Genomic DNA, 24,677 nt, shown 5'->3' with positions numbered 1-24,677 from the left:
AAGGCATAGTGTTGTAGCTGAGTTATCCCTCTAGCTTTAAAGTATGTCAAGAGCCACCAATTTCAGATGGGTATAATCTTTTCCTTTCTATAGATTTATGCTGGTTGGTGGAGAGTAAATTTTGATCTTCATTCATAGAAAAAAGAAGAAAAGGAGGAAGGAAAGAAGAAAGAAGAGAGGGAGGGAGGGAAGGAAGGTGGGAGGGAGGAACTTCTCAGAGTACTGCAGAGCTGACTTGTGAGGATCCATAGGAAAAACAAAAGTAAAAGTAAATCAGTTGTGCATTACACACACACAGTTTTAGATGAGGTTGTGACTTCTCTGGAAATAATTAATCACTCCCCCAAAGTCTTTCGCCTCTATTTTATGAGATCGTGTCACTCTTTTGTTTCTTAGGACACAGCAGGCCAGGAAAGATACAGGACCATCACCACAGCCTATTATCGAGGGGCCATGGGCTTCATTTTAATGTATGACATCACAAATGAAGAATCCTTCAACGCTGTTCAAGATTGGTAAGTTACTGCCATTATAAATGGTGATAGTTTTCCATTTGATCACCTATTCCTCCCATAGCAGTGGTTATGGGGAAATGTCCTATGTATGTTTATTATGAACTATAATCCCACTTGTGCCCTGAGCCAAAGTTGGTCATGCTTACAGCCATTGTCAGCAGATTGGCAAGAAGTCGTTTTAGTTACTTTTCTTCATTTTTGTTCACTTCAGGGCTTTCTATCCCACAAGTCTTCCTTCTGAGGTTGTTGCTGAAATGTAAATAATGATCTGGAAGTTTATTGATCTAATGTAGGAATCTAGAAACTAAGGCTGGTGGGCCTTGGCCCACAACTTGTTCTTTAAATAAAGCTTTATTGGAACACAGCCAGGCTCATTTGTTTATTCTTTGTGATCCGTCCATACTACAAAGACCAAGTTAAGTAGCCGTAGCAGGACCCACGTGGCTCGCAGAGCCTGAAACATTTCTCTCTGGACATTTGGAAGAGGCCTTTGCTTATTCCTTCTCTAGTAGTTTCATTAAATAGCTTATTCAAACTAGAGCATTTGAAAGAACTTAGAACAAAAGCAGCGTCACACCTGGAACCTTTGTGACTCATAAACTCTATCAGACTCTGTGAAAATACTTGTGTCCATAATGAGTGTGATGTACAGTAGGGGACTTTCTGTTGTGAGCTCCTTTTCCTAGCTTTGCAGAATAGTAGGAGCACAGTCATGAATTCCAGCCCAGAGCTAAAAAGAACAGATATTTTGTGGAAAGTTCCAGAATAGAGCTCCTAGTATTCAGGGATGGCTGAGCAAATTCAACACTTAAATGCTAAATAGTCACAATCCATTTCTGATAAGAAGTATCAGATAAGCATTATATTGCAAAACAAACAGGATTTATTTTTTATTTTCTATACTAGTATTACCTACTGATTTTATATGTATATCGGAATCTGATGTTGTTAGAAACTTGAATTTGCTTTAGGTTGTTTCTTGAATATGATTATTGTTGTTCTGGGAAGGCATCTACATCTGTCACATACACCTTCACACACACATACATACTCACATATACATCAACACATACATATACATACATACATACACATGTGCACATCTACACATACAGATATACATATATACATATACTCACCCATATCCATGTAAATGTATACCTACACACATATGCATGTACACACACATTTATATACACATACATAATGCACACACACATGTATACACTTCCTATGTATGAAGTTATACTACTGATAACAATAACTCAAAAGAGAAAGAGATATAAATTGTCAACTTTAAGACCTATATGAAAAGCAATTATCCTCCACTGAGAGACATAGAAGGCTTGTATAACCTCTCTGTAGTGCATTGACTACTGTAAAAGAAAAGCTGCCAAGTTAACCTGTAACTTCAAGGAAGGCCCAATTAAATACCAGCAAGTCTGTCACAAAATGGAATGGGCTAGAAAGTCCAGAGATAGACACATCTGTATGTAGATTTAGTTTCTGATAAAAACAGAATTGAGAACCATTCGGTTATCAGTTATATGATATCTGGCTAATTGCCATTCACAGCTATAGTTCATATATCACCTGCAAAACAGCAATTTCAATATTGACTGGTCTGCCAGAAATGCTGAGACCTGTGTGAGGATGCAGAAAGTGTTCACACTCAAGTTCTGATGCTCTTTGTACATACTTCCTCTGGCCCAATTGTTTCAATATGAGTTATTTCACCACTGAGAAAACATATCATGTTACACTGGGCTCATTAAAAAGAAATACCAGTGACACCAGGAGCTGCACAGTCAACATTGCTGACTCTTCTATCCAGACAATACAGGAATGATTGACATCTGCCTCTGTGATCAGTCAGTTGGACTTTACCACACTAATGCTTATCCTTCCTTGTGTGCCAGCAAGTACATCCATTATTTCAGTCTGCCTCTGCCTCAAATTCTCTAGCCAACTCTGGTGCCCCCCCCCCATCCTTCTGAGGCTCTATTTCCTGTTTCCTGAAAGACACATTTACCAAATTTCTCTTCTCTCTCTGACCCCTCTTCCTTCTCCCAGGCACCAGTGACATTTTCCTGGGTTCCATCCTTAGTCATTTAATTCACTTCCCTAGATTCATTTATCACTTAGATCAGATGACTCCCAAACTTAAATGTCTACCTTTGGTTTGTAAACTGCTATTGCATTTCTAGGTACTCAAAATGTTTATCCCACCTGGATCCTCTTCTAGTATCTTCAAGTCATACATTTTCACCTGAGACTGCTCACCTTCCTGACATAATTGCTGCTTGACTGAATAGAATACATCATTCAGGGTTGACCATGAGCCCAGCTCTGACTTTCACTGTCTGGATCTGGGCCAGCTCATGCATATTCTTTTATTTAACGTGGGAATCATTTGACACACCTCCTGCCTTTCTCTTTCTTCTTTGGCCATCTTCACCTAGATTCTTACTGTTGTATTTTTCTCCTACATTCATTGGAATCTTCAGATTTTCTTGCTCTTTAGATTCGTCTTTCTCGATCCATCCTACCCCTTGGCTGCTTGTAGGTTCTTCCAAAGCACACGATCTTGAAGTTTCTGGAAGACCCCTGTCACAAAAGCTACAGCTCACCATTGCCTCCTAAGTTGGAACTTTCCCAGTTTGGCTTTCAGACACACCCCCTCATGATGCTGCTGTAACTCTGTAACATCATTTCTCTGTATTCTAGAGAAAAGTTGATGCTACTCTTTATGGAACTTCACCCAAACATTCCAAACTTTCAGAATTTTTCTTTCATGCCTCTTTTGGATTTGCATGTATTTTTTTCTATAGCCCCTTGTTCCATCTGTCTCCAGACAGTTAGATTTCTCCAAAACTGAAAGACCATTCTGGAAAACCACTACTATTTACTCATTTTTCTTACACCCACAGTTACATAACTAGTCATTTATTGTGAACTTAAATTTTTTTTAGTATCCATTCAGCCAGACATGCCTGTGCCAACATTTTCTGTCTTAATGCATCTGCCATAACCCAGTTTCATGACTCAGGTCTAACACAGCATCTTGGTCTTTTGATTATCATAGCACAAGGCCCAATTATTCAGACTTTTTGAATACCTCTCACATACATTCCTCCCCTTTCCCTCTATTGTCATTGACTTACTTCAAACTATCATTTACGGACTTTCTATCTTGTCTTCATCTATCTTCTTTTAAAATACTTTCAGTCATTTCTCATGCCCTATGGTAATGATTATGGAAGCACAAGTAAATCACTACCAAGCTTTGAAGGTATTAATCCGGGTTCCACTCTGGACCCACTAAACCAAATCTCCCATGAGACATGTGAGCATAGCTGTTTTCAGATTTCCACAAGTGACTCTGAAGTCCATTTCTTACTATGACCATTAGTTTGCAATGAAATCCAAAGTCATCCATTGGCATCATCTTCAAAGCTCTTCTCCGTGTATGCTATGCTTCCCCCAGACAAATCTTTCCTCAGTTTACCAAAGTTTAATCCTTCTACTACATCTGCTCCTCTGCCTAGAATATCTTCTCTTGTAACCGTCTGAGATTTTAGGTACCTTCCACATCAAGCCCAAATGCCAACTCTTCTTCACAGCTTTACAATACATCTCTACCCTCTTCCTACCCCATCTCTGCTCATGATGGGCACTGTTACTCTCACCCTCATCTCTGCAGCTGTTATATTTCCACTTTACACAGAATACACAAATCATCTACAAGACTGTTGTCATCTGAGTACATTTTGCCTCATATATCAGGTTGTGAGTTTGTTAATTTTCCCCAGTACTGAATACAGTAAATGCAATATGTTTTCTTATATTTTTCTAACATGTAAATTGTGGCAAAATGCATATGCCCAAAATTTACCATCTGAATTATTCTGCAGTGAACAGTTCAGCTGCATTATATGCAATCATTTTGCTGTGCAGCCATTCCTGTCCCCTGTCTCTAAAACTCATTTTAACTTACAAAGCTAATGCTTATCTCCCCATACTATCGGCTCTTAAAAAATACCATTCTACTTCCCAAAATTGTAATTATGACTTTAAATTTTTGGTAGAATTTTACTGATGATTTATTAAGGTGTTCTCTTTAATTTTGCCAGATTGCCCAGTTCTGTAAAATTAACACAAAGCAAAGTTCACTCTGAGAGCAAATATAAAATTGCCTAGTGTTTATAAAGTTTCAAAAATGACTTCCCAAACTAAATACAGAGGATGGACACAACGAAGTTAATAAAACAGAAAAAAAAAATTAGTATTCTTAAGAATCAGGAGAGGGTATTTGTTCAAATTCACCCTAGAGACCGGGAGGAAGGTCTTGTGTGCTAATGGTTCATTAGTGTCGGGGAATTCAACAGAAGGAGATGGCTGTTCAGTCACACTGCAAGAGCATGGATTTGTTGGTGAAAATGTGTATAATACAGTCAAAATATAGACAAATTTGCTCAAACTTGCAGTTTGCTAAGTTGTAGAGGCAAAAGCAACAATACAGTGGCACTTGTATTAGGGGAAACTGAGGCTACTAGTTTTTAAAGAAAGGTATTCTACTTCTATTATTTCACTGAAATCTTCATTAAGAAATAATACTAAGATATAAAGATAATAATAAGATATAAAAATAATAAGAAATAAAAAAGTGATGTATTAAATAAAGAGTTCTCCAGTAGATTAAATAGTTAGAGGAAAATAAGGTACCCATTAAAATGGCTCATCACCCTTGGGAGAGTTTTTCAGAAGACTTGTGTTCAGAGCATCCCCCCTGGGTCTCAGGTGAGTCTTGTCCCCAAAAACATAGACTGTAGATGAGATCCCCAGATTCTTATGGAAGTCTAGCACTGTGACTCACAGCACCTACATACATCACTGTGCATTTTAATTTGACTCAGAAATCTGTCGCATCTGTGACTTTACATCTTTCTGTTCAAAGTGTGACATGGACCACAGGCTGTGGTATTTCTTCTTAGAGAATGTCTTTAGCTTGCAACTCCCGCCCTCCTCTTATTTATTTACATTCCTCATTTTATGACACAGTGAAGAACTATAAATATAAAGGGTTCTTTTTCAGGCAGGAAATCTGGAGAGCAGATTGATTTTTCAGCACCAGACTTGGGATAAAAGTCTGACACCATCCTCCCACCAATTTTAAATAATTCTTTCTGTGACATTCAGGTACCCTGAAGATGGACTAGAACCAGAACAGAATGTCACCTTCAAACATCCTCTTCCTCTGCAGTTTTCTCTTTTTCTTCACTTTTCAAACATATCTAGCAACCAATCTTAAGGTGATCATGTGTTAATATAAAAATATTTTAACATACAATAACCACTAAGATACAGTGAGCAGCTGCTATGATTTTCTTCAGAACTACTCAATCTTCTTGAATGCTCTTTTCAACTTTTAACTCATTTCTGCCACAGCCTAGAAGGGACTGGGGTGGGACTGAGGCAAGATGTCTGACCTTCAACTTGCACCACAGACCCACGTTGGACCTAAAGCTGCTTATTCTTTCTCCATGAACAGTGGCAAGGATGGCTACCATTTTTATTGTTGATCTGACACATCTGTAAACATTTTCCTTGTGCGTATAACCCAACTTAAACTCAAGCTGTACTTAGAAGACAAATGGCTGCCTCCTCAATTCATGGCCCTTTTCAGATCAAACAGCAACAGAACCCAAATAACCTTTTCCTCCATTGTGTTTTGTATATTAATCAACATCTGCTAAAACTTGGGAGTTCCATCTTAATTTCTCATTTTCTCAGATCCAGCCCTTCAAAAGAATGCATGTTATTATATCTTAGATTGGGTTTTGAGATGCAGTCTTTTCACTTTGCTCATAATTATTCCATACAAGGTTACTATGAATGTTGAATTAACAAATTATCACTGATTTGTCTCATAACAGTACTAGCATGGTGGAATCCTTAATTCCACAATTACAGCATTTTGCCAAATGACTACAAACCTTACCTTGTGTGTGTTTCTACTAAAAAGGCATTTTATTTAACATGTATATGTAGCACAAATCTTAAAAGGTCTTAATAAAAACAAACCTGGAAAGGGGTATTGGGGTGAATGCTGGAAGATCAGAGAAGCAGAACAAGCCACAGTCACTTCACCTTGCCAATTCCTCAGCTGATCCTGTTTCGTCATACTAGAAGCCTCTCAGTCCTCATTCAGAATAGATCTCAGATGAACTGTTGCTCAAAAGCCTAAAAGTTTCACCAGCCTAGTTTCTCGTCCTCATGCCTTAAATATACCTTTCTGCTTTCTGCCATCACTCCCTGGGATTAAAGGCATAAGTCACCATGCCTGGCTGTTTCCAGTGTGGCTTTGAACTCACAGAGATCCGATGGATCTCTGCCTCGGGAATTCTAGGATTAAAGGCGTGTGTGCCACCATTTTCTGGTCTCTATATCTAGTGGCTGTTCTGCTCTCTGACCCCAGATAAGTTTATTAGGGTGCACAATATTTTGGGGCACACAATATCACCACATGTATATTGTTGTTATACTGACATTGAACTCATGACCAATGTGCTGTCTATGACTCATGCCTGGAAGAACCTTATCTAACACAGAAATTTTCTCTGTAAGACACATCACAGACTTGTGTTGTTCAGAAACCCCAGGTAGTATTTTAGCAATATGCCTAAGAACTACTTTAGATAGTAAAGTCACACAAACACACACACAAAAAAAAATCACACAGAAAAGTAATAATTATGGCAACAAATATAATGTGGAAAGTGTTCATGTTTATACTATGAGAGCTGAAATAAGAAAACCTATTGTGGCCCTACTCACTGTCAGCTACAGTGGTGGACAACAGATGACTGAGAGCTGTTGACCACCATCTCAAAGCCATAAGTAATGACAACCAATAGGATTTCCATAACCTTAATACTTCCCACCATTTTATTAGCTTGCTAGGGCTGCTGTAACAGAGTACCACAAGCTGAATGGTTTAAACAGAAAAATAAATGTGTTATATATATTTTATATGTTTCTTGGGTGTCATCTGTAATCAGAAATTTCTCTCCCACCTTCCAGTTCCCAATTTGCCATTCAAAGACTTAATATTAATTATAAATATTTGGCTGATGGCTCAGGCTTATTACTAACTAGCTCTCACAACTTAAATTAACTGGTTTTTATTAATCTATGTATTGCCACATGGCTGTGGAGTTACCATTCTGCTGGTATCTTGCTCCTTGGGCAGCTGGATGCTGTCTCCTCAGCTCTGCCCTTCTTTCTCCCTGTATTCAGCTTGGCTTTCCCACCTAACTATATTCTGCCTTGTTATCGGCCAAAGCAGCTTTATTCATCAACCAATAAAAGCAACACATATTCACTGCATTCAGAAGGACATCCCACATCATGTTTATGTGAATTCTTTGTTGCCAAATGGGTAGTTCTGTTTGGAGAGGTTGTGGGAATGTGAAGAGGTGCGACCTTGCTCCAAGAACTGGATCACTGGGAACTGGTACTTGGAGTTATCTTGCCTTTTGCTGCTTCCTGTCTCATTTTATGCCTCCTGGTTAGATGTGAGTGAACTGCCCTCCTCTACCCCAAGCTCCTGACTCCGTGATGTTCTATGCAGGCATACAGGGCCAAACAACTGTGTACTGAGAACCGGGTTGAATCACCCTCGTTTTTCTCCTCTCAGCAGTTATGAGTGCTCTCTCTCTCTCTTTCTCCCCATCTGTCTCTATCAATCTGCTTTTTCCAAGGTCATAGTCATATTGGACTGGGGCCCACCCTAATGGCATCATGTTAATTTGATCATTCTATTTCTCAATTAAATTAAAGACTATTTCTAAATTAAGCTACATTTACAGGTATTGGGGGTATAACTTGTCCATCATTTTTAGAGGCTCAGTAAAGAAAAAATTCAACTCAACACACTGCTGCCCCCTGACTATGCCATCCTCTTTTCCTGTCTGGGTTCATGAAACAATCTAACTTGACTCCTTGCTTTCTACTACAGTCCAGTCTCCAGAATGTTCCAGAACAGTGACTGGAGAGAGACTTTCAAAACATGAATTAACGAAGGTCATCCCTCTGATGCAGTCTTCATACCCTCTTCCTCTCTTTTACATCAAATCCAAACTCTTTATCACAGCCCCAAGTCTCCATGCTTCTTCCAATCTTGCCACCGGCACTCTTCTTATCGGCATACCTGTCTATCATCCTAGCTTTTTATTTTTGCTCTTCCTAGAATAGAAAAGGCATGTCTCTGTCTCGAAGTGTTTATATCTGCTATGCCACAACCCAGAAGTCTCTTTCCCAAATAGCAGTACAAACCCTGTCACCTCACTTATGCTTACTCTACTGTCTTCTCCGGAAGGTCTTTCTCTCTTCACACAGTTTCATATTGTGACCCTCTGTAGTACATTCACCCTGTCTCTCTTCTTATTTCTCCCTTAGAATCAATCATCTTCCTTAACATTTATAATGAACTTGCTTGCCATGTTTATTAACATGAATGCTGTGTTTTCTGCACAGTTGATGAATGACAGAGGAAATAATATCAGCATCCTCCAAAGAAAACATGCCAGTGGCCTCAGTTCAAATCAGATTAGGAGACACTGTGTATTCCACTATCCCTTCGCCTTACACAGTGAGAACCCTGCCTTTCCAAGCATGTCATGAAAAATCTGAGTTGGACGGCCTTACCTGACAGATTGTATTACTGAAGGGGGTTTGTTTGTGGAATATGTTAGTATGAACTAAAAGTACAATACCTAAAAGAAGCCAGGAATGTCACCTTGCCCATGGGAAATAATCTGTTCAGACTTCATAGCTTCAGGCAAAAAGTCTTTTACTACTTCCGTGTGGTCAGCCAACTTTTTATCTCTAGGTTTGTGTGTGTGTATGTGTGTGTGTGTGTGTGTGTGTGTGTGTGTGTGAGAGAGAGAGAGAGAGAGAGAGAGAGAGAGAGAGAGAGAGAGAGAGATATGAGTACATGCACATACAGCACATGTGTGGAGAGGTAACATTTACCTATTTTTGTTTTTTCTTTTGAGAAAGTCTCTCATTAACCTGGAGTTCACCAAGTAAGCTAGTTTGGCTGGCCAGCAAATCTCATGGATCCCATAGTGCAATCAAAAGACACATCAGCTCTTTACCAACTGGACTATCTCCACAGATGTTTTTCCCCAATTTTTAATGTATTGCGCTTAACATTCATGCTTCTGACTTCCCAATGAATTGGACACTGACATAGAAATTAGCTCTGTCAAGAAGGCAAATACTAAAACCTTAGCGATGTCTCAATTAAGAATTTCATTTACCTAATACCTATTTGGATCACAAAAGTAAACTTGAGTTTATATTCTGGTTGCAGAGGATGGTTTTATGTATATATTTGACCCAAGAAAGAGCAAATGGCTTGCAGTACAGATTAGCAGTTAATATGCTAACCCTAAATATAGAAAAAAAGGAGCTTGGAATCAAGAGACACACCCATTTTGTATGATTCTGTGTTTTCATATTTAACTTACCTCAACTGGACTTTGCAAATGTTAATATTTCTTAAATATTGACACAAAGATGAAGACTAAAATTTAAATTTTGGTGTGAGTCTAATAACAGACACAGCCCTATCCTAGTTAGGTAATATAAGGGCTTTTAAAGATTAAACTGAAAACCTGAATTCTTGAATTATAGGGTATTATGAAAATGTGATTGATATTTATTCTGCTTCACTTAAACATTCCAAAAATATGCTTCCTGAAAGTTGCTAGTGTGCAGGTTTGTGTCATAATATTTATGATAAATCCCAGTGTTTTCTAACTGATTTCTCCCAGTCTATTTATTGCCGTGTTATTTCTTTACAATGTGTTGCCTGCACTCCAGGGGCCTATTTATCTCAAAGCACAATAATTGTAACTGTCATACATATAGTCACCAGGGAGTGAATTGTGATAAAGCCCATTTTCCAACTCTGGGTCTTCAGCTTCGTTTGTGGATGCCTTTGCTTTTGGTTGTCATTTAACCAAACCTCTGAGATCATTGATGGTCATCATGACTAGAAGACAGTATTTGAGACTTTACCAAGGATGGTTCAAGGTTCACTGTAGCAAGAATCTTAAAAGTTCTTATTAATAAAAACAATCCTGAAACCAGATATTGGGGTAAATGCTGGAAGATCAGAGAAGCAGAACAAGCCACAGCTTCCTCGCCTTACCAGCTCCCCAGCTGATCCTGTTTCCTCAGACTGAAAGCCTCTCAGTCCTCATCCAGAATGAATCTCAGCTGAACTGTTGCTCAAAAGTCTAAAAGCTTAACCAGCTCTAGTTCCTGATCCTCACGCCTTAAATACCTTTCTGCTTTCTGCCATCACTTCCTGGGATTAAAGGCTCACTTCATGGGATTAAAGGCAAGAGTCACCATGCCTGGCTGTTTCCAATGTGGCCTTAAACTCACAGAGGTCTGGATGGATTTCTGCCTCTGAAATGCTAGGATTAAAGGCGTGTGTGCCACCATTTTCTGACCTCTATAACTAATGGCTGTTCTGTTCTCTGACCCCAGATAAGTTTATTAGGTTGCACAATATTTTGGGGAACACAATACCACCACAGTTCACTTGTGACTTACTTGAATATTCCCATAATCTTTATGTCTACCATGAACATTTTCCTTCCAATCTGTTTCTTAACCTCAGGGAATATGTTTTCTATTGCCTGGAACATCTCAATGGTTCTCATTTTGTTTTTAGTTCCCCAGCCATCAGTATATGAGCAGCCACTGCATTATAGAATGGATAAAAGACCCAGTCTTCTTCAACCCAGGTTCCCTCTCTGTCTAACTTAAAATCTGTAAGACTGTTTGCTAAATGGAGAACCTTTTAATCTAAGTGAAGAATTCTGGAGCCCACTCATTCCTTTATTGGCGGGGGTAGATTTGGTCTATTCTTTGCTGTTCAGTTAATTAAGATAACTATGCTAATTAACAATTGTAAAAGCTACCTCATGCCTTATCAACTTACTGCAGAAAAGCAAAACAAATTAAAACCATTCAAAGGAAAAACTAGCATAATAGCACATTAGCTGTAGGTGGATTACTTGGTCACCACAAATCAAGTGGTGTAAGATATATGATTCCACTACTTTCAGATGGAGTCAATAGTATATATATTTTACAAGCCGATCCATTTGGAGTCAATCAATTTTCAAGGCAAAAATCAAGAACTAGGTTATAAGTAAGAGAAGCTATAGGCCAAGCATACTATAGTCTCTTCATTCTCAGGTAAACTCCAGTGAGGTCCAGAACCTACTTCTCATTTACAAACATCACAATCACTGTTAAGACAGTTTTCCTCCCCCATGGCACGGTAGCTGGAAAGACAGGCAAGAGATATCAAGGTCTGAATGATTTCCAAGGTGATTTTCAGCAAAATACTATTAGTAATTAAAAGTTTTTAATCATCATTCTAATATATATCTACTCAGAGTTAGCCAAAATAAGGGCACATGCTCAGTTTCCCACCCATCTGGCCTCACTTTAGATATCAGCCGCTGTAGGGCTGTCCTCACTTCAGACTGTCTAGCTGCACATTTGGAGTCCCCAAGACGTAGCTTTAATAACCCACTAGAATGGATCCTGGAACTTGAAAAAGTACTATACTTGCAATTGCTTTGTTATTTTGAACAGATACAAATTGGAACCAGGCAAAGAAAGACACGCATATGCAGAGGTCCAGGAAGTTTCAAACACAAAGATTCTGAGGTTTTTCAGGGGTGTTCACATTGTGACACATTGTGTGTGGTAATGTGCAGGGTGCTGACACACAGGGACCTTCATCAGAGCTTCCAGGTCCAGTGATTTTTGAGTTTCATAATGTTTGCATGGTGGTTGGATCATGGACCACATGATCTAACTCCGTTTCAAATCTGACTTGCCTGTTCACAAGTGTACTTGATTCCAGCACATGACTAAACAATTCCAACCATTTGATAATGTATTTGGCCTTTTTGACATGGTCAGCTCCCCTTCTGGGTCGATCTCATCAGGATGGGAGCTGTCAGCAGCTGCCGGCAAAATCCTTTGTTATGCAATGTCTACTTATTTATTGACAATAACTGTATTCAAAACACTCACAAGACAAATTATGGCAAGTAGAAAAATAGGTTTTAATAGGATAGATTAAGTAGTTTATCTCGAAGTAGAAGAAAACCAGGAATGATTGCTTTCAGCTCCCTTTTGAAATGCCACTTTGTAGGAAACTGCCTTGAACAACTCCACCAAGGAGCCCTGTGAGGCTAACAAAGGTGTCTAGCAGTGGCAGGAATCAAAGCCTGCCTCCTGGCCCTCTCCATCTTAACTTCTATATCTCCTTCCCTTGACATTTCTTCCCACTCTCACTTTTGTTGACGGCCCCAAAATTTGCCATTCAAATCAGTGAATTCCTTGCTGCTCCAGTGAAACATAGCACTAAAGCCAGTATGATAGGGTCATTTCAATGCACCCTCATCAAAATGCTTATGTCAAAATGTCAGGATAGTCCTTTTTTTTTTTCCTTTGCAAATTTCACAATAAATATTTTAACCCTCTCTTCTATCTATAACCCCAGCTCTGATTAAACCACCCTTTTCACCTTCTCCCCTGAATTCCAAACAAGACTTGATTAACCATGGCACTTTTTGATATATTTCATATTTCAGCAGTGAGTATAATAAAAAAAAAAACTAGTGTGCCCCCTAAACTCATATCCAGTACTTCCTAATTGCATATCAAATATGTAAGCAGCTTGAAGACAGAAGGCTTGCTACAGCTGAAATCATTTTCTTATCATTCTATTTTTAATAAATTGTGAATTTTAAATGTGTGCATTAATATGGTAATTTATGTAAATCCCTACATCCCTGTTTTATATTCTAGACATGAGTCCTTTCTGAACCGATAGAGCAGAATTTTACATCTATCACCTTATTATACGTATCTGAAACATCCCAAATATGACTTAATTTATGTAGCTAGATAAGGCAGCTTATCTTAGGAAATTTTTCCCTAAGCCATGGGGGAGTCCTTTTCTTTTTTAACTCTCAATTTTAAAACTAACAATGACAGAGAGATTGGGGGGGCGTAATAAGAAAAGGAGAAAGGAGGGAGTCCTGGCGAGGACAGAGTTATTTGATAAAGCTCTTTTGGAAGAAGAGGAAAATGAACAGGCTGAGAGTCCTGGATATGATGAGGAGAACTGTGAAGGCTTCAGACTTCTCCCAAATTCCCTCGCCTCCAAGTCAGAAAAAAAAAAATGCTGTAAGGATTTGCCTCTAGTCTTTCCCATCCCTATTTGATGCAATTAAAAATGGGAACAGAGTTCCTGACCTACAAGATGCCTGCAGAGAGTAGAGAGAAAGATCTAATGGAGCAACACATGGCTGTTTGCTCTTTAACCTCCACTAGACAGCACTGCTTAATCTGGGCTACACAGAAGAGCCATCTGGAGAGCTGCTGCCCTCTGCCATGTCAGCCACCAGCTCTGCATCTTCAACTCCAGTCCCTGATGCTTAAAAGTGTCCCTCCATGTGGTTGTAATGTGGGGTTACATTGAAAGGGAAAGCTTCTACCAAGACGAGTCTGGTCAGGTGTTCTTAAAGTTAGCCTCGGAAGCTTCGATAACAATCCAGATCCTAGGTGGTGTCTGGTATAGCGAGATTGTTGTGCAATGATTAGTTTCTCTGTCTCTCCAACCAATGCATTCCAATGAGAACTAACACTTCATACCAAACATTTGTCAGCCTTTTCCAGGCAGTCCATGGCAGACTCACAAAGACACTTGGCACAGAATATGGACAAAACCAAAAATTCAAACCAAACACATACAAAAGTTGTCATCCTCAAACTCAGGACCGACTTTGGAAGTTCCTGCTTTCTATAACCAACGTGAAAAAATAATAGGGCTGCACACTGGGGCCGAATCAAGTATCTGCCATGGAAAACATGCAATGGTGAGAACTGAGTTATTCTCATAAAGTTTGCACAGTGTTACCTCTGCAAAGGTTACCAGACATGACTGACTGTCTTATTATTAGACATGAACAGAGAAAAGTGATAGAGAAAATGCTTCTGCAGGCCTGGAATAAATACCAGCAAACATGCATTAGTCATGTGATTTACCACCTCTCCAAACTGCAACCTAGGGAAAGATTCCCACTAGCCTCAGCAGTGCCTAGTAACTCATTTGAAATGAGGGGTGAATACTGTACCGACCATAGGGTTTGCCATTGTTTCTGATGAGATGGTTATGTAGAAGAGGCAAGGACTGATTTCCTGAACTTCAGATGAGGAGACAGGTGGTATCCAAGTATTACCGTTTTTTAAACTTGAACATGAAGGCTATTGTCTGCTGAATGTAGCAATAAGGTTTCATTCACAGAGGGTTTGAGTCATTTTCTTTTAACCCCTGAGCCATCTCCCCAGCTCCTTGTATTTTTATTATTATTTTTTTTTTTTTGAGCTGAGGATCAAACCCAGGGTCTTGTGCTTGCTAGGCAAGCGCTCTACCACTGAGCTAAATCCCCAACCCCCCTTTTTTTAATTAAAAAATTTTTTCATTCATTTTACATACCAACCACAGATCACCCTCTTCCCTCCTCCTGTCCCCCCAGCTTCCCCTCACCAATCCACTTCCCATCCCCTCCTACAAGAATGTAAGGCCTTCCATGGGGAGTCAGCAGAGCCTGGTACATTCAGTAGAGGCAGGTGCAAGCCCCTTCTCCTGCATCAAGGCTGTGAGAGGTGTCCCCTCAAAAGTAGTGGGCTCCAAAAAGCCAGCTTATGCACCAGGGATGGACCCTGATCCTACTGCCAGGGGGCCCCTTAAACAGGCCAAGCTACATAACTGGCTTGTTCATGCAGAGGGCCTAGTCCAGTCTCTTAATGGAGGATTTTGCATGGTCATCACAAATGAGACAAAAATGGATGATATCCTGATCTCTTGGACTTCTGAGTGTCTCAGGGGAAGTGAGACGTATAGCCTGCAGGCCACTAGTTGCCTTTTTGGCCTGTCAACCTCTGTCTTCCCTTCCTCCCTGTCTTGTGCCAAGGCTTTCATGCCACCCTTTCCAAACCTCCCACCTTGCCACCTGCTATTCAGGAAGTAGGTATATTATAATGACCCCCTGTGCCCTTCGGAGTGTGGCCAAACCAGGCCAACAGCTGACATCCAAAGCTGAGTGACACTGTGGTCCCATCTGAATGAGGCCTCCTTCTCACCTCCACACTCTCCTCCACCATCTAATACTCACTTTGCCCACATCTCCCTCCTCCATACTGTGTGTGAAGTCTGTCCAGGGAGAGCCCTGAGGCAGGTATTCTGGAAATACCCAGCTTTCCTGTCATCGGGCTCAGCTGCTTCTTTCTCATTCACTTAACAATGCCCCCGACATGCCTTATCCACCTATTGTGTTCTGTTTAATGTGATCATTGTTTCTTCAGTTCATTGCTTCTACTGTGCTGGCTGAATAGGAATAAGATTTATCCCCATACTCTAGCATCTCTCCAAGAATTGAATTCTTAGCAGGCACTCAGTCTACGTTCAATAGATGATGAATAAATGAATGAATGAGATAATGTCTATGTCCAACCTCACACCCCAATCTTTTCTCCTTATCTAAAAAAATTATTTTAACTGATTGCTTTGCTGCTTTCCAGGGATTAAGTAAGTTAAAAAACAATTCTCACGGTATATACATTTGTAATTGATTTGATAAAGTAGATAGGAATGTTGAACTTTAAAATCCCTAAACTCATCTCTAATGTATAATGGGTTAAACATTTGGTGTCTTTGCTCCTAGCTGAGGTTAGAGAAAATAAAAGAAAGCATTCATCTTTATTTTAGGTAGTGGCTGTCTCTATTAAACTCCTCAGTGTTCCTGGAAAACTTCAACAGAATCAGGAGTTTATTGAGTTCTCAGACAGTTCACCCCATCCTCACATTTCCAAGAGCTCCTCCAACCCATGGGACTTTTAGGAAAACAAAGACACCACTAAAAATAAAAGATGGGTTCTGTTCTGAATATTTTAACAGAAATCTGGGAAGCAGCTCACAGAGGCAGTCACTGCAAAAATATGCACACACGCACACACACACACACACACACACACACACACACACACACAGCTACACTTAGATATTTTAGGAGAAGTGCATGTGGTAGCTTGAGCTAAGCATTAAGGACTGTGATTTATGACTTCTCATTAGCAGCCACTACATATCCATGGGATCCAGCACCATCCTGCATAATAATGAGCTCCTCCAGAAAGTGCATGTTTGACATCTAGGAGGCAAAGCAACATTTGTAGCCACAGAGGTAATTCACACTTGATCTGAAATCAAGGCTCCCTTGTGTGTGTGGTACTGAAATCAAGATGTTTCCATCAATATGTTTCAGGACTCAAATGTGCCAACAGATTCAGAAACGATTTCAAAACGGCAGCGCCACAAATATGGAAAGAGTTATGATTTGACAGTCACTGTGGATGTTAATCTTGCTCATTTATGCATGGAGATGAGAGAACTGTTTGGCTGTTTCATGGCACTTGACTGTTAAATTGCCCTTCAAGAGACTCACACTATTGGTGGGAAGAGTAGAAATAAGTCTGGAGATGGTGATTTGTTTTCTTTTTTTTACATCAGTAATTACTCTGATGAGAACTTGGAGTACTCTAATTCCTCTCAGGAATTAAACACACCCAGAGTAGAAAGGATTCACATTGATCCAATATCAATAATGAACCATGTACATTAACTCCTTAACCATTGTTTTGACTAATCTGATCTATGTGTAATTTGAGACAGCAATAAATACGGAGTGTAATATCTTACCGATATTTCAATAAGGTTGCCCACCTTACAAAATCAATGTACAAACTGATTCAACGGAATTTCAGACAAATGAGTAAATTTATAACATTTTCTTTTGTTGTCTTTGGGAAATGATTATATGAGAAAATATCATTCACCTATTTTTCACTGGATATCCTACGTTTCACTTGGTAATGCTGGTTTTTAGAGATCTATACATAACCTGAATATAGTGAATTTTTTCGAAAGTACTCAATAGCTCAGGTTTCTCTATGAGCTTCTCATTCAATTCTTGCTACAAAATTTCTATCATTAGTCAAAACATTTATCATTTCCAGATAAAGCGTATGAACTTCTGAAGACTGCAATAGGAAACTATCACAAAGAAAATGATATAATGAGGGTTCATTGTTTTATGCACAATGGCTCCAACTCTTTCTTTCTTCTGCCTGCCCCTACCCTCACCCATTCTCTTCCCTTCCTCCCCTTCTCCTTTCTCTCTGTGGTTCTTATATATATGTAACAAGTGTGTGTGTGTGTGTGTGTGTGTGTGTGTGTGTGTGTGTGTGTGTTATCTTCATTTAGATATCTTTCTTATCCCTAGTACAGTTCTAAAAATTATTAGCTTAGGATAACAAAGTAAACTGTTAAAACATAACAATGCTAAGCTCTGACTCATTCACTTTGTTAATATTTAGCAAAGTTTTAAATTTTTATTTGGGCTCTTGGAGATTTGGTTTTTCCATACAGGTAGGCTAGTTCTGAATTCATGAGCCATTTACTCATCATCCCAAATGTTGAGATTAAAAGCACTTGATCAATTTGATAAATGTGATATTTATTTTAGATAACAGTGAATAGTTTGGTGGAGACCTTTAAGTAGAAGCTATAAGGTCTAAATAGCTCCAAACGGAATTTGGTATTGCCAATTTGGAATGGTCTTCCTTGTATTAGAAACCATGTTTCTTTCAGACATTACAGAGTACATTTAGAATCTCCTTGGGTAAGCGAGGAGGTAGACTACCTAAACTATCAACACCTGGGGCCATGATGTTAACTGCACTCTGAACAACAGAACAGAACAGAACAAATCATGTAAGGGATTAGAGAACTTCACTGCGGGCTTTCCTCCACCAGTCTCCATGCTTATTGGTAACACAGTAGAGATGAAGGAGTTCTACCCCACATTATAGAAAAGATTTCAATTGGAAAGGATCTATTAACACAGGTAGAGTGATGTGAAAACACAAAGATAGCTAATCCTTCCAAGCACTGAATCTATGGATATTTTGTCATTGTGCTTTTGGGCTTTCCTCTCCACTAGGCTGAGTATTTCCAAGAGGTCATACAAAGCCCACCTCACTGCTGAGTGTCACCACGGTCAAGCATAGTGTCCAATTCACAGCATGTGCAGTAATTATTAGTGCCTGCAAATCAGTGTTGCAAAGTCAACTGTTAACTGAATCAGGAAGCAAGTAAATTGACTTGGTCTCTACATTCAGAAGGAAGTTTATCTCCAAGTCTTGTTGGCTTGTTTGTAAGCCAGCCTTTTGTTTTCTAGTGATCATTTTATAAGTGTGCCTGTCTTCCGCTACTTATATTTAATGCTAGGAAGTAGTATGATACAGGTATTCATTAAAGGATCACCAGAAATTATTTAGGAATCATCTTCTAACTGTCCATCAAAGTTGATCTCCTCCTTCTAGAACAGTTACTTAGAAGTAGCTGTAGTCAGGGACTGTATTTCCTCTCACTCCCATGGGGGCCATGTGATGAGCTCTCCTCCACAGAACACAAGGCAAAGTGAAATAAGCTATTACTTGCATCCTTTTTCTCCCCTTTTAATGGAATTGGTACAAAATCTTGGAGTCAATACAATAAAAACTCTAGGGCCAGAAGATAGAAGGGACCTGGGTTTCTAGAACTGGCTAGGCAGTGTCCTTAGCCAGCTACTCAGAAGCACTCATTCTGGACACTAGGTGCACGGGGAGGATATTTCAACCATGATTTTCTGCTCCAAAAATACTCTTATTCCCAATATTAGCTTACACACGCATTCACTTTCCTTCTGCCTCATCCTCTCTAAAAGCCAAAGTGCAGGATGTACTGTTAGCATTTGTGATTTCCCATCTTCCTCCCCCTCCCCCAAGAGTTTGGAAACTTTCTCTATTTGAGGAATCATAATTCTTAAATATTCTTAAATTAAAAAATCATAATTTTAGAGTGAACAGTTCTGTGAGGCTTTTCTTTTCATTTAGCAAACCTTGATCTAATGCCTATTATGTAGAACACACATTCTGAGACCTTGGGGATAGAAAGAAGCATTAGTTGATGGATTTACAAAAGAAACAGGCATATAAGGCCAAATGACAACGGGATTTAGTGAAAATGCAGCAGTGTAAATAAATCACTTGGAAAAAGCAGCAGATACTGCGTTCTTTATGCCAAGCAGAAGAGCAAAGCCTCCTAGAAGAGATACTGTGCAGGGTCTCACAGAGTGGACACGAGGTTTAGCAAAGGTGTGAATCACTGTTTTCACCTACTAACCATTTGGATGTGACTTACTAAGGTATGAAAACTTGTCTATTCATCAGAGATAGTGTTTTACTTGTGCCATTTTTCTAAACAAAAGTTAACTTTGTCACCGATAATTTACTCTCTTGCCTTAATAACTATTTGTATTCACACTCTTTAAAATTAGAGGTTTTAAAACACACAATTCTTTAATACATCTGGAATTTGAGTTTGCATGAGAAAGCACATACTATCTTGTCCATTATGAATTTATGTTTATTAATCAGCACTTATTTGTCTGTTAATTTATTTCAGACAGTGTTATAGCAATGTGTGGATCTTGTCCCACAATTTTGACAACTAGTATTTATCACAGAGCAAGCTCCACAGTGCTGTCTCCCTTTTCTCTCTCCTTGATCTAATACAGTGCTCTCCCTAGCAAGAACCAGGTCCCAGAGTCATAAGTTTTACAAATAAGTAACATGAATCAGAAGAAATTGAGAGGGTTATGAAAAATAGCAAGCCATATATAGCTGATACTTCTAGTTCTTGCTTTAGTAAGAGCTTGAAGGGCAACCATCTCTTTGTTCTTTATAACTCTAAGACTTTGAGAAATAGTTGTCTGCCATATGTGTAGAACTGAATTATTCCCAGGCCATTTCTCTGCGTGTTGGGAGCTTTAAGAATGTGTTAGGGAAGAGTTTCATTCAGTAATTGTTTGTAAAAGTTATTTTAAAATTTAATAAATATTTATTAGAAAGCATTGGAAGAAATTTTTAAGCTAAAAAGGGTTTAAAAAGAAGAAAAACTGTGTGCCTGTCTCCCTAAAAGAGGCTGAGTGTCAGATTTCACTCCATCTTTTAATATGTATGGAAATTATTCTATCCATATGGCCTTTTTAATCAAAGAATAAGCCTTCCACTTTTTACCTTATGTAGCTTATCATAACTTATGCATTCATGTTGAAAATTTAAATTAGTTAAGATTTCAAAATGGTGCTACATTTATTTAAATGCTTAAAATGTGTCAATTATAGACACTGGCTATTACTGTCTGTGGGGTTGCGACAAGAACCATGCATCACCAAATCAAAAACAAAATGGAATCTTAGTTAAGGCAGGAATTTGCAAGGTAAAACTGAGGCATGACTGCCCTATCTCTAGCAACAGACCCATGCTTGAAGATATACAGTAGGCACTTATCTTTCAAATGGTTTGAAGTAATATCAAGCATGATCTACAGTTGCAAAGAAGCTCACAGGGATCATGAGTCTAGGTCAGGGGGGCTGAGGAAGTGGTCAGGAAGCAGAATGTGGGCTGGATGAAGACACACAGTTCAGATGGAAGCTGACTTTGGTACATGGAAGAGAGACATGTGAGGGAGGCTGATTCCTTGGCTTTGCACAGTGTGTAATATAGGGCGGGAGGAGAGGAGAAGGGGATCTTTGATTGGTATGTAAAATGAATTAAAAATTTTTCCTTAATGAAAAAAAAAAAGACAAAGGGCACATGGAATTTTTCTAAGTTCTTTTGGAACGTTGTAGGCCATTTTTGAAAGTGCATGGAAATCACTACTTACTTTATGTTAGTAGTAACTATTTGTGTTACTCACAGCCCATGCAATGGGCCTTATTTTCACTTACTTGACCTTGTATCTGGTGAGTGGTGTCTTTCATTGTTTTTCAAAATTAAAACTACCCTGACAGTAATTTTAAATAAAGCTATAGACCGAACTCTATGTCAGAGGATAACTGTTGAATTTCCTTCTTTTGAAGCTTCTACAGCATTGCCTTTTCAGCTCTACATGAAACAACATGACTAGTTTTAACAGCAATCAAGCATGCAAGTAGAATTGGAAATAAGCTTTAAAAATCACGTCTTTTTAATCACAAAGCAGTTAAATATACGTAGAACTCTAGAATTATTTTAAGCTGGTAATAAAAAGTTTGCAGAGATTCAATTTCTCTTCTTTAATTCAAACTATAGCATATTTTTAAAAGCTAAATTCTGGGTAACTGCATGCTAGAAATCATTTCTTGGGTCTACTCAGTAACTTTCAATTTCCTGAAGTATGTAAATATTTGATAAGAAAAACGTTGACTAAGCAATGTCCCCTACTGGGAGAAATGTGTGTCTCAGTTCTCAAAATATTATTGTTACAAGGTAAGAAGAAAGCTGTAATTCAGTGCTTGGAAAGAGCATGGTATTGACCCCTAATTGTGCACAAGGGACTTGGGGACACAGCTAGCTATGAAAACTAACAGGACTGTGTTTCAAAGGAGTATTCTTAATTTTGGATTGCCTAGACTAGGTCTAGTACCCCATTGCAGAGAACTCACTGAATCAACTGAAACAGGGTGTGGGGGAAGTATCTATAAATTTAAAGGCATTGGGTGTTTGTGTATAACCATTCCAAATTCTTATTTATTTTATTTTATATCTTCTTACCAGTGATTCCAGGTAATGGAGATTCTCAATAGTCTTCCTATTGCTTGGCTACAAATTGTTAATGTGATTAATGATGGTCTGTATCCAGCTGTTGGGTTAAACGCCAAACAAGAAACAAATTACAGCTTTGGGAGAACATCCAAAGCTCTTAAATTTCTACAACCATTTTTCTCTATTTTATTATTTTTTCATCCACAGCTTAAAATGTAGATTTATTCATGTTTAAAATATAGTACATTATTTGAATAATGTAATCATTGAGAAGGTTGCCAAAAGACTAAATTATGGAAATTCACTCCCAATCTGAAAACAGGGTTATTGATAATTTAACTACCTGGGGAGATTTAGACTAAACGTTTTATGACTGCTGAAATGTGATCCATAATTTCAAGATGCCAGGCAGGATTGGTCTTAGCCAGGTCCTTAAAGAATGAAAAAAAAAATTTTAATAGTTACAAAAAAATACATTGCTGTTGAAAATATGGATAATAGGATGTTTTAAGCCTACTCAAACTCCCTCCAATACTCATAAATATTCATTGAATCAATTAGTTATTTGAAGCTTAAGCTGCTGTTGCCGAATGAAAATAATTATCTGCTAAGGTGGGTGTCCTGTCTGGAGGCTGTATTTATTTTGAAATATGTGAAGGAGGCTAATGGGTATTGACCATGCAATTTTTCTCTGTATAGAGGCATCTTGAACTAAACTACAGATTTAACTCATTTTTTTTAACAAATTAAGAGAGAGAAAAGAGAAAATGAGGCATATGCTATTTGTTAATTCATAAATAGTATCTCTTAAATAGCCACTTCTTCAAAGGTTTTAAGAAATGCTTAGTAAGTTCCTACCCATTTATAGAGTAATGCATAAGCAGTCAGAATATAGTTTTACAGAAGGTCCCAGCTTCCTTCAGAGTGTTCAAATCCAGTGGAAATCTGTTACCGTCATCTTGCAAGGTGAGAAGAAAGGCCTTGGTGGGTGTCTGTTTAGCAGCAGGATGGACAACTGAAACCAGCTGGTACTGAGCAGCTGCCTGCAAAAGAGTGACATGAAACAACTCAGTAACCTGCAGATGGGCAAGAAGCAGGAGAGAAGTGCCCAGAGACAAGAGGAGCGTAGGGGCGGAGCAGCAATCTGTGGTGTATTGTGATGGGGATGAAGTGCCTGTCCTGGGTCCAGGATAGCTGAGCCTAAGAAAACAGAGACTGCTTACCTCACAAGTAGGAACTACAGCTTCCCCACCTCTACCTATAGCCTTCTAAGTGTTCCAGCTTTGGTCCAGTGAGATGGCTTACCTGGTCAAAGTGCTTGCTGTAGTAGCCTGTCAGCCTAAATTTGATCTCCTGAATCTACATAAAAGTAGAAAGAGAGAACTAGCTCTATAGAGTTGCCCTCTGGCCTCGATGTGCATTGCCACAAATGCACACATCATCATCATCATCATCATCATCATCATCATCATCATCATTTAAAAATGCAAGTGTTCCAGCTTTAAATGGCAAGGAAGGGAAGAATAATGCTACAGCAGTGTGTCAAGACATGCCATTCATCTGCTAGGGTCTTGGAGGTGAGGAAAGGTCTTATGTAGAAGTGGGAGATTCTCCCCTTTGAAGGAAGAGCAATGTATACAAGACATGTTAGGGAGATTTATATCACAAAAGTCCTAAGTTCCAGCGCTTACAAGTTTGTCTTAACCTCATCTCTCTGTTATTAAAAATGTACAATATCCTCTGTTTCTCCCACATTGAGACTTGACTGTATAATAAAATCATTTTTTACACCATCGCCATCTTGAGTCAGGGACTCGCTGTGTTCTCTATTACTCCTAAGCTCAGGTAATCCTCTTGTACTCATTCTCCCTAGTAGTTAGGACTAAAGATGTGTGCAACCATGCCCAGCTAAATCACTAACAGCTATCTATGCAATTATTGAAAGTTCTATGGAAATGCCAGGCTTAGTGGCACATGTAGCACTAGCTACTTGGCAGCTGAGGGAAGAAGATCACAAATCCAAGGAAAGTGTGAGTTCAAAGAAAACCTGGGCAACTTGCTGTGGTTCTGTCTCAAATTTTAGGAGAGAGAAGGGGTAGGGGGCAAAAGTGGGGAGGGGTGAGGAAGAGGGAGGGAAGAAACTACCACTTATTAAATTATAGGGATTGTGGTCTAGATTTAATCAGTAGAGGGGAAAGCTTCATATTGTAGCCTAAGATGACTTCTTTAAAGTTTAACCTTTCTTTTAAAAATTATTTTATTTTTAAGGGTGTGTGTGTATGTGTGTGTATGTGTGTGTGTGTGTGTGTGTGTGTGTGTCTTACCGGTAGCTTTTCTGTGTCCCACCCAGCCCTGAAGCAGCTT

The 24,677-nt window shown here is 38.9% G+C and overlaps 1 protein-coding gene across 1 annotated transcript in view; it reads left to right on the top strand.

The window, feature by feature from the left end:
* Positions 1-398: 398 nt before the first annotated feature.
* Positions 399-24,677, top strand: part of LOC118596205 (ras-related protein Rab-3C) — a 105,119-nt gene continuing 80,840 nt past the window's right edge. Inside the window, exon 1 of the mRNA XM_036206952.1 lies at positions 399-515. Coding sequence (XP_036062845.1) covers positions 454-515 — 62 coding nt within the window. The 5' untranslated portion in view covers positions 399-453. The remainder of the gene's footprint in view (positions 516-24,677) is intronic.

The sequence above is a fragment of the Onychomys torridus genome, chromosome 15, assembly GCF_903995425.1.
Source record: "Onychomys torridus chromosome 15, mOncTor1.1, whole genome shotgun sequence".
NCBI classification, from domain to species: domain Eukaryota; kingdom Metazoa; phylum Chordata; class Mammalia; order Rodentia; family Cricetidae; genus Onychomys; species Onychomys torridus.
Note: the sequence above shows the minus strand (reverse complement) of the source record. Positions and strands in the feature narration are given on the sequence as shown.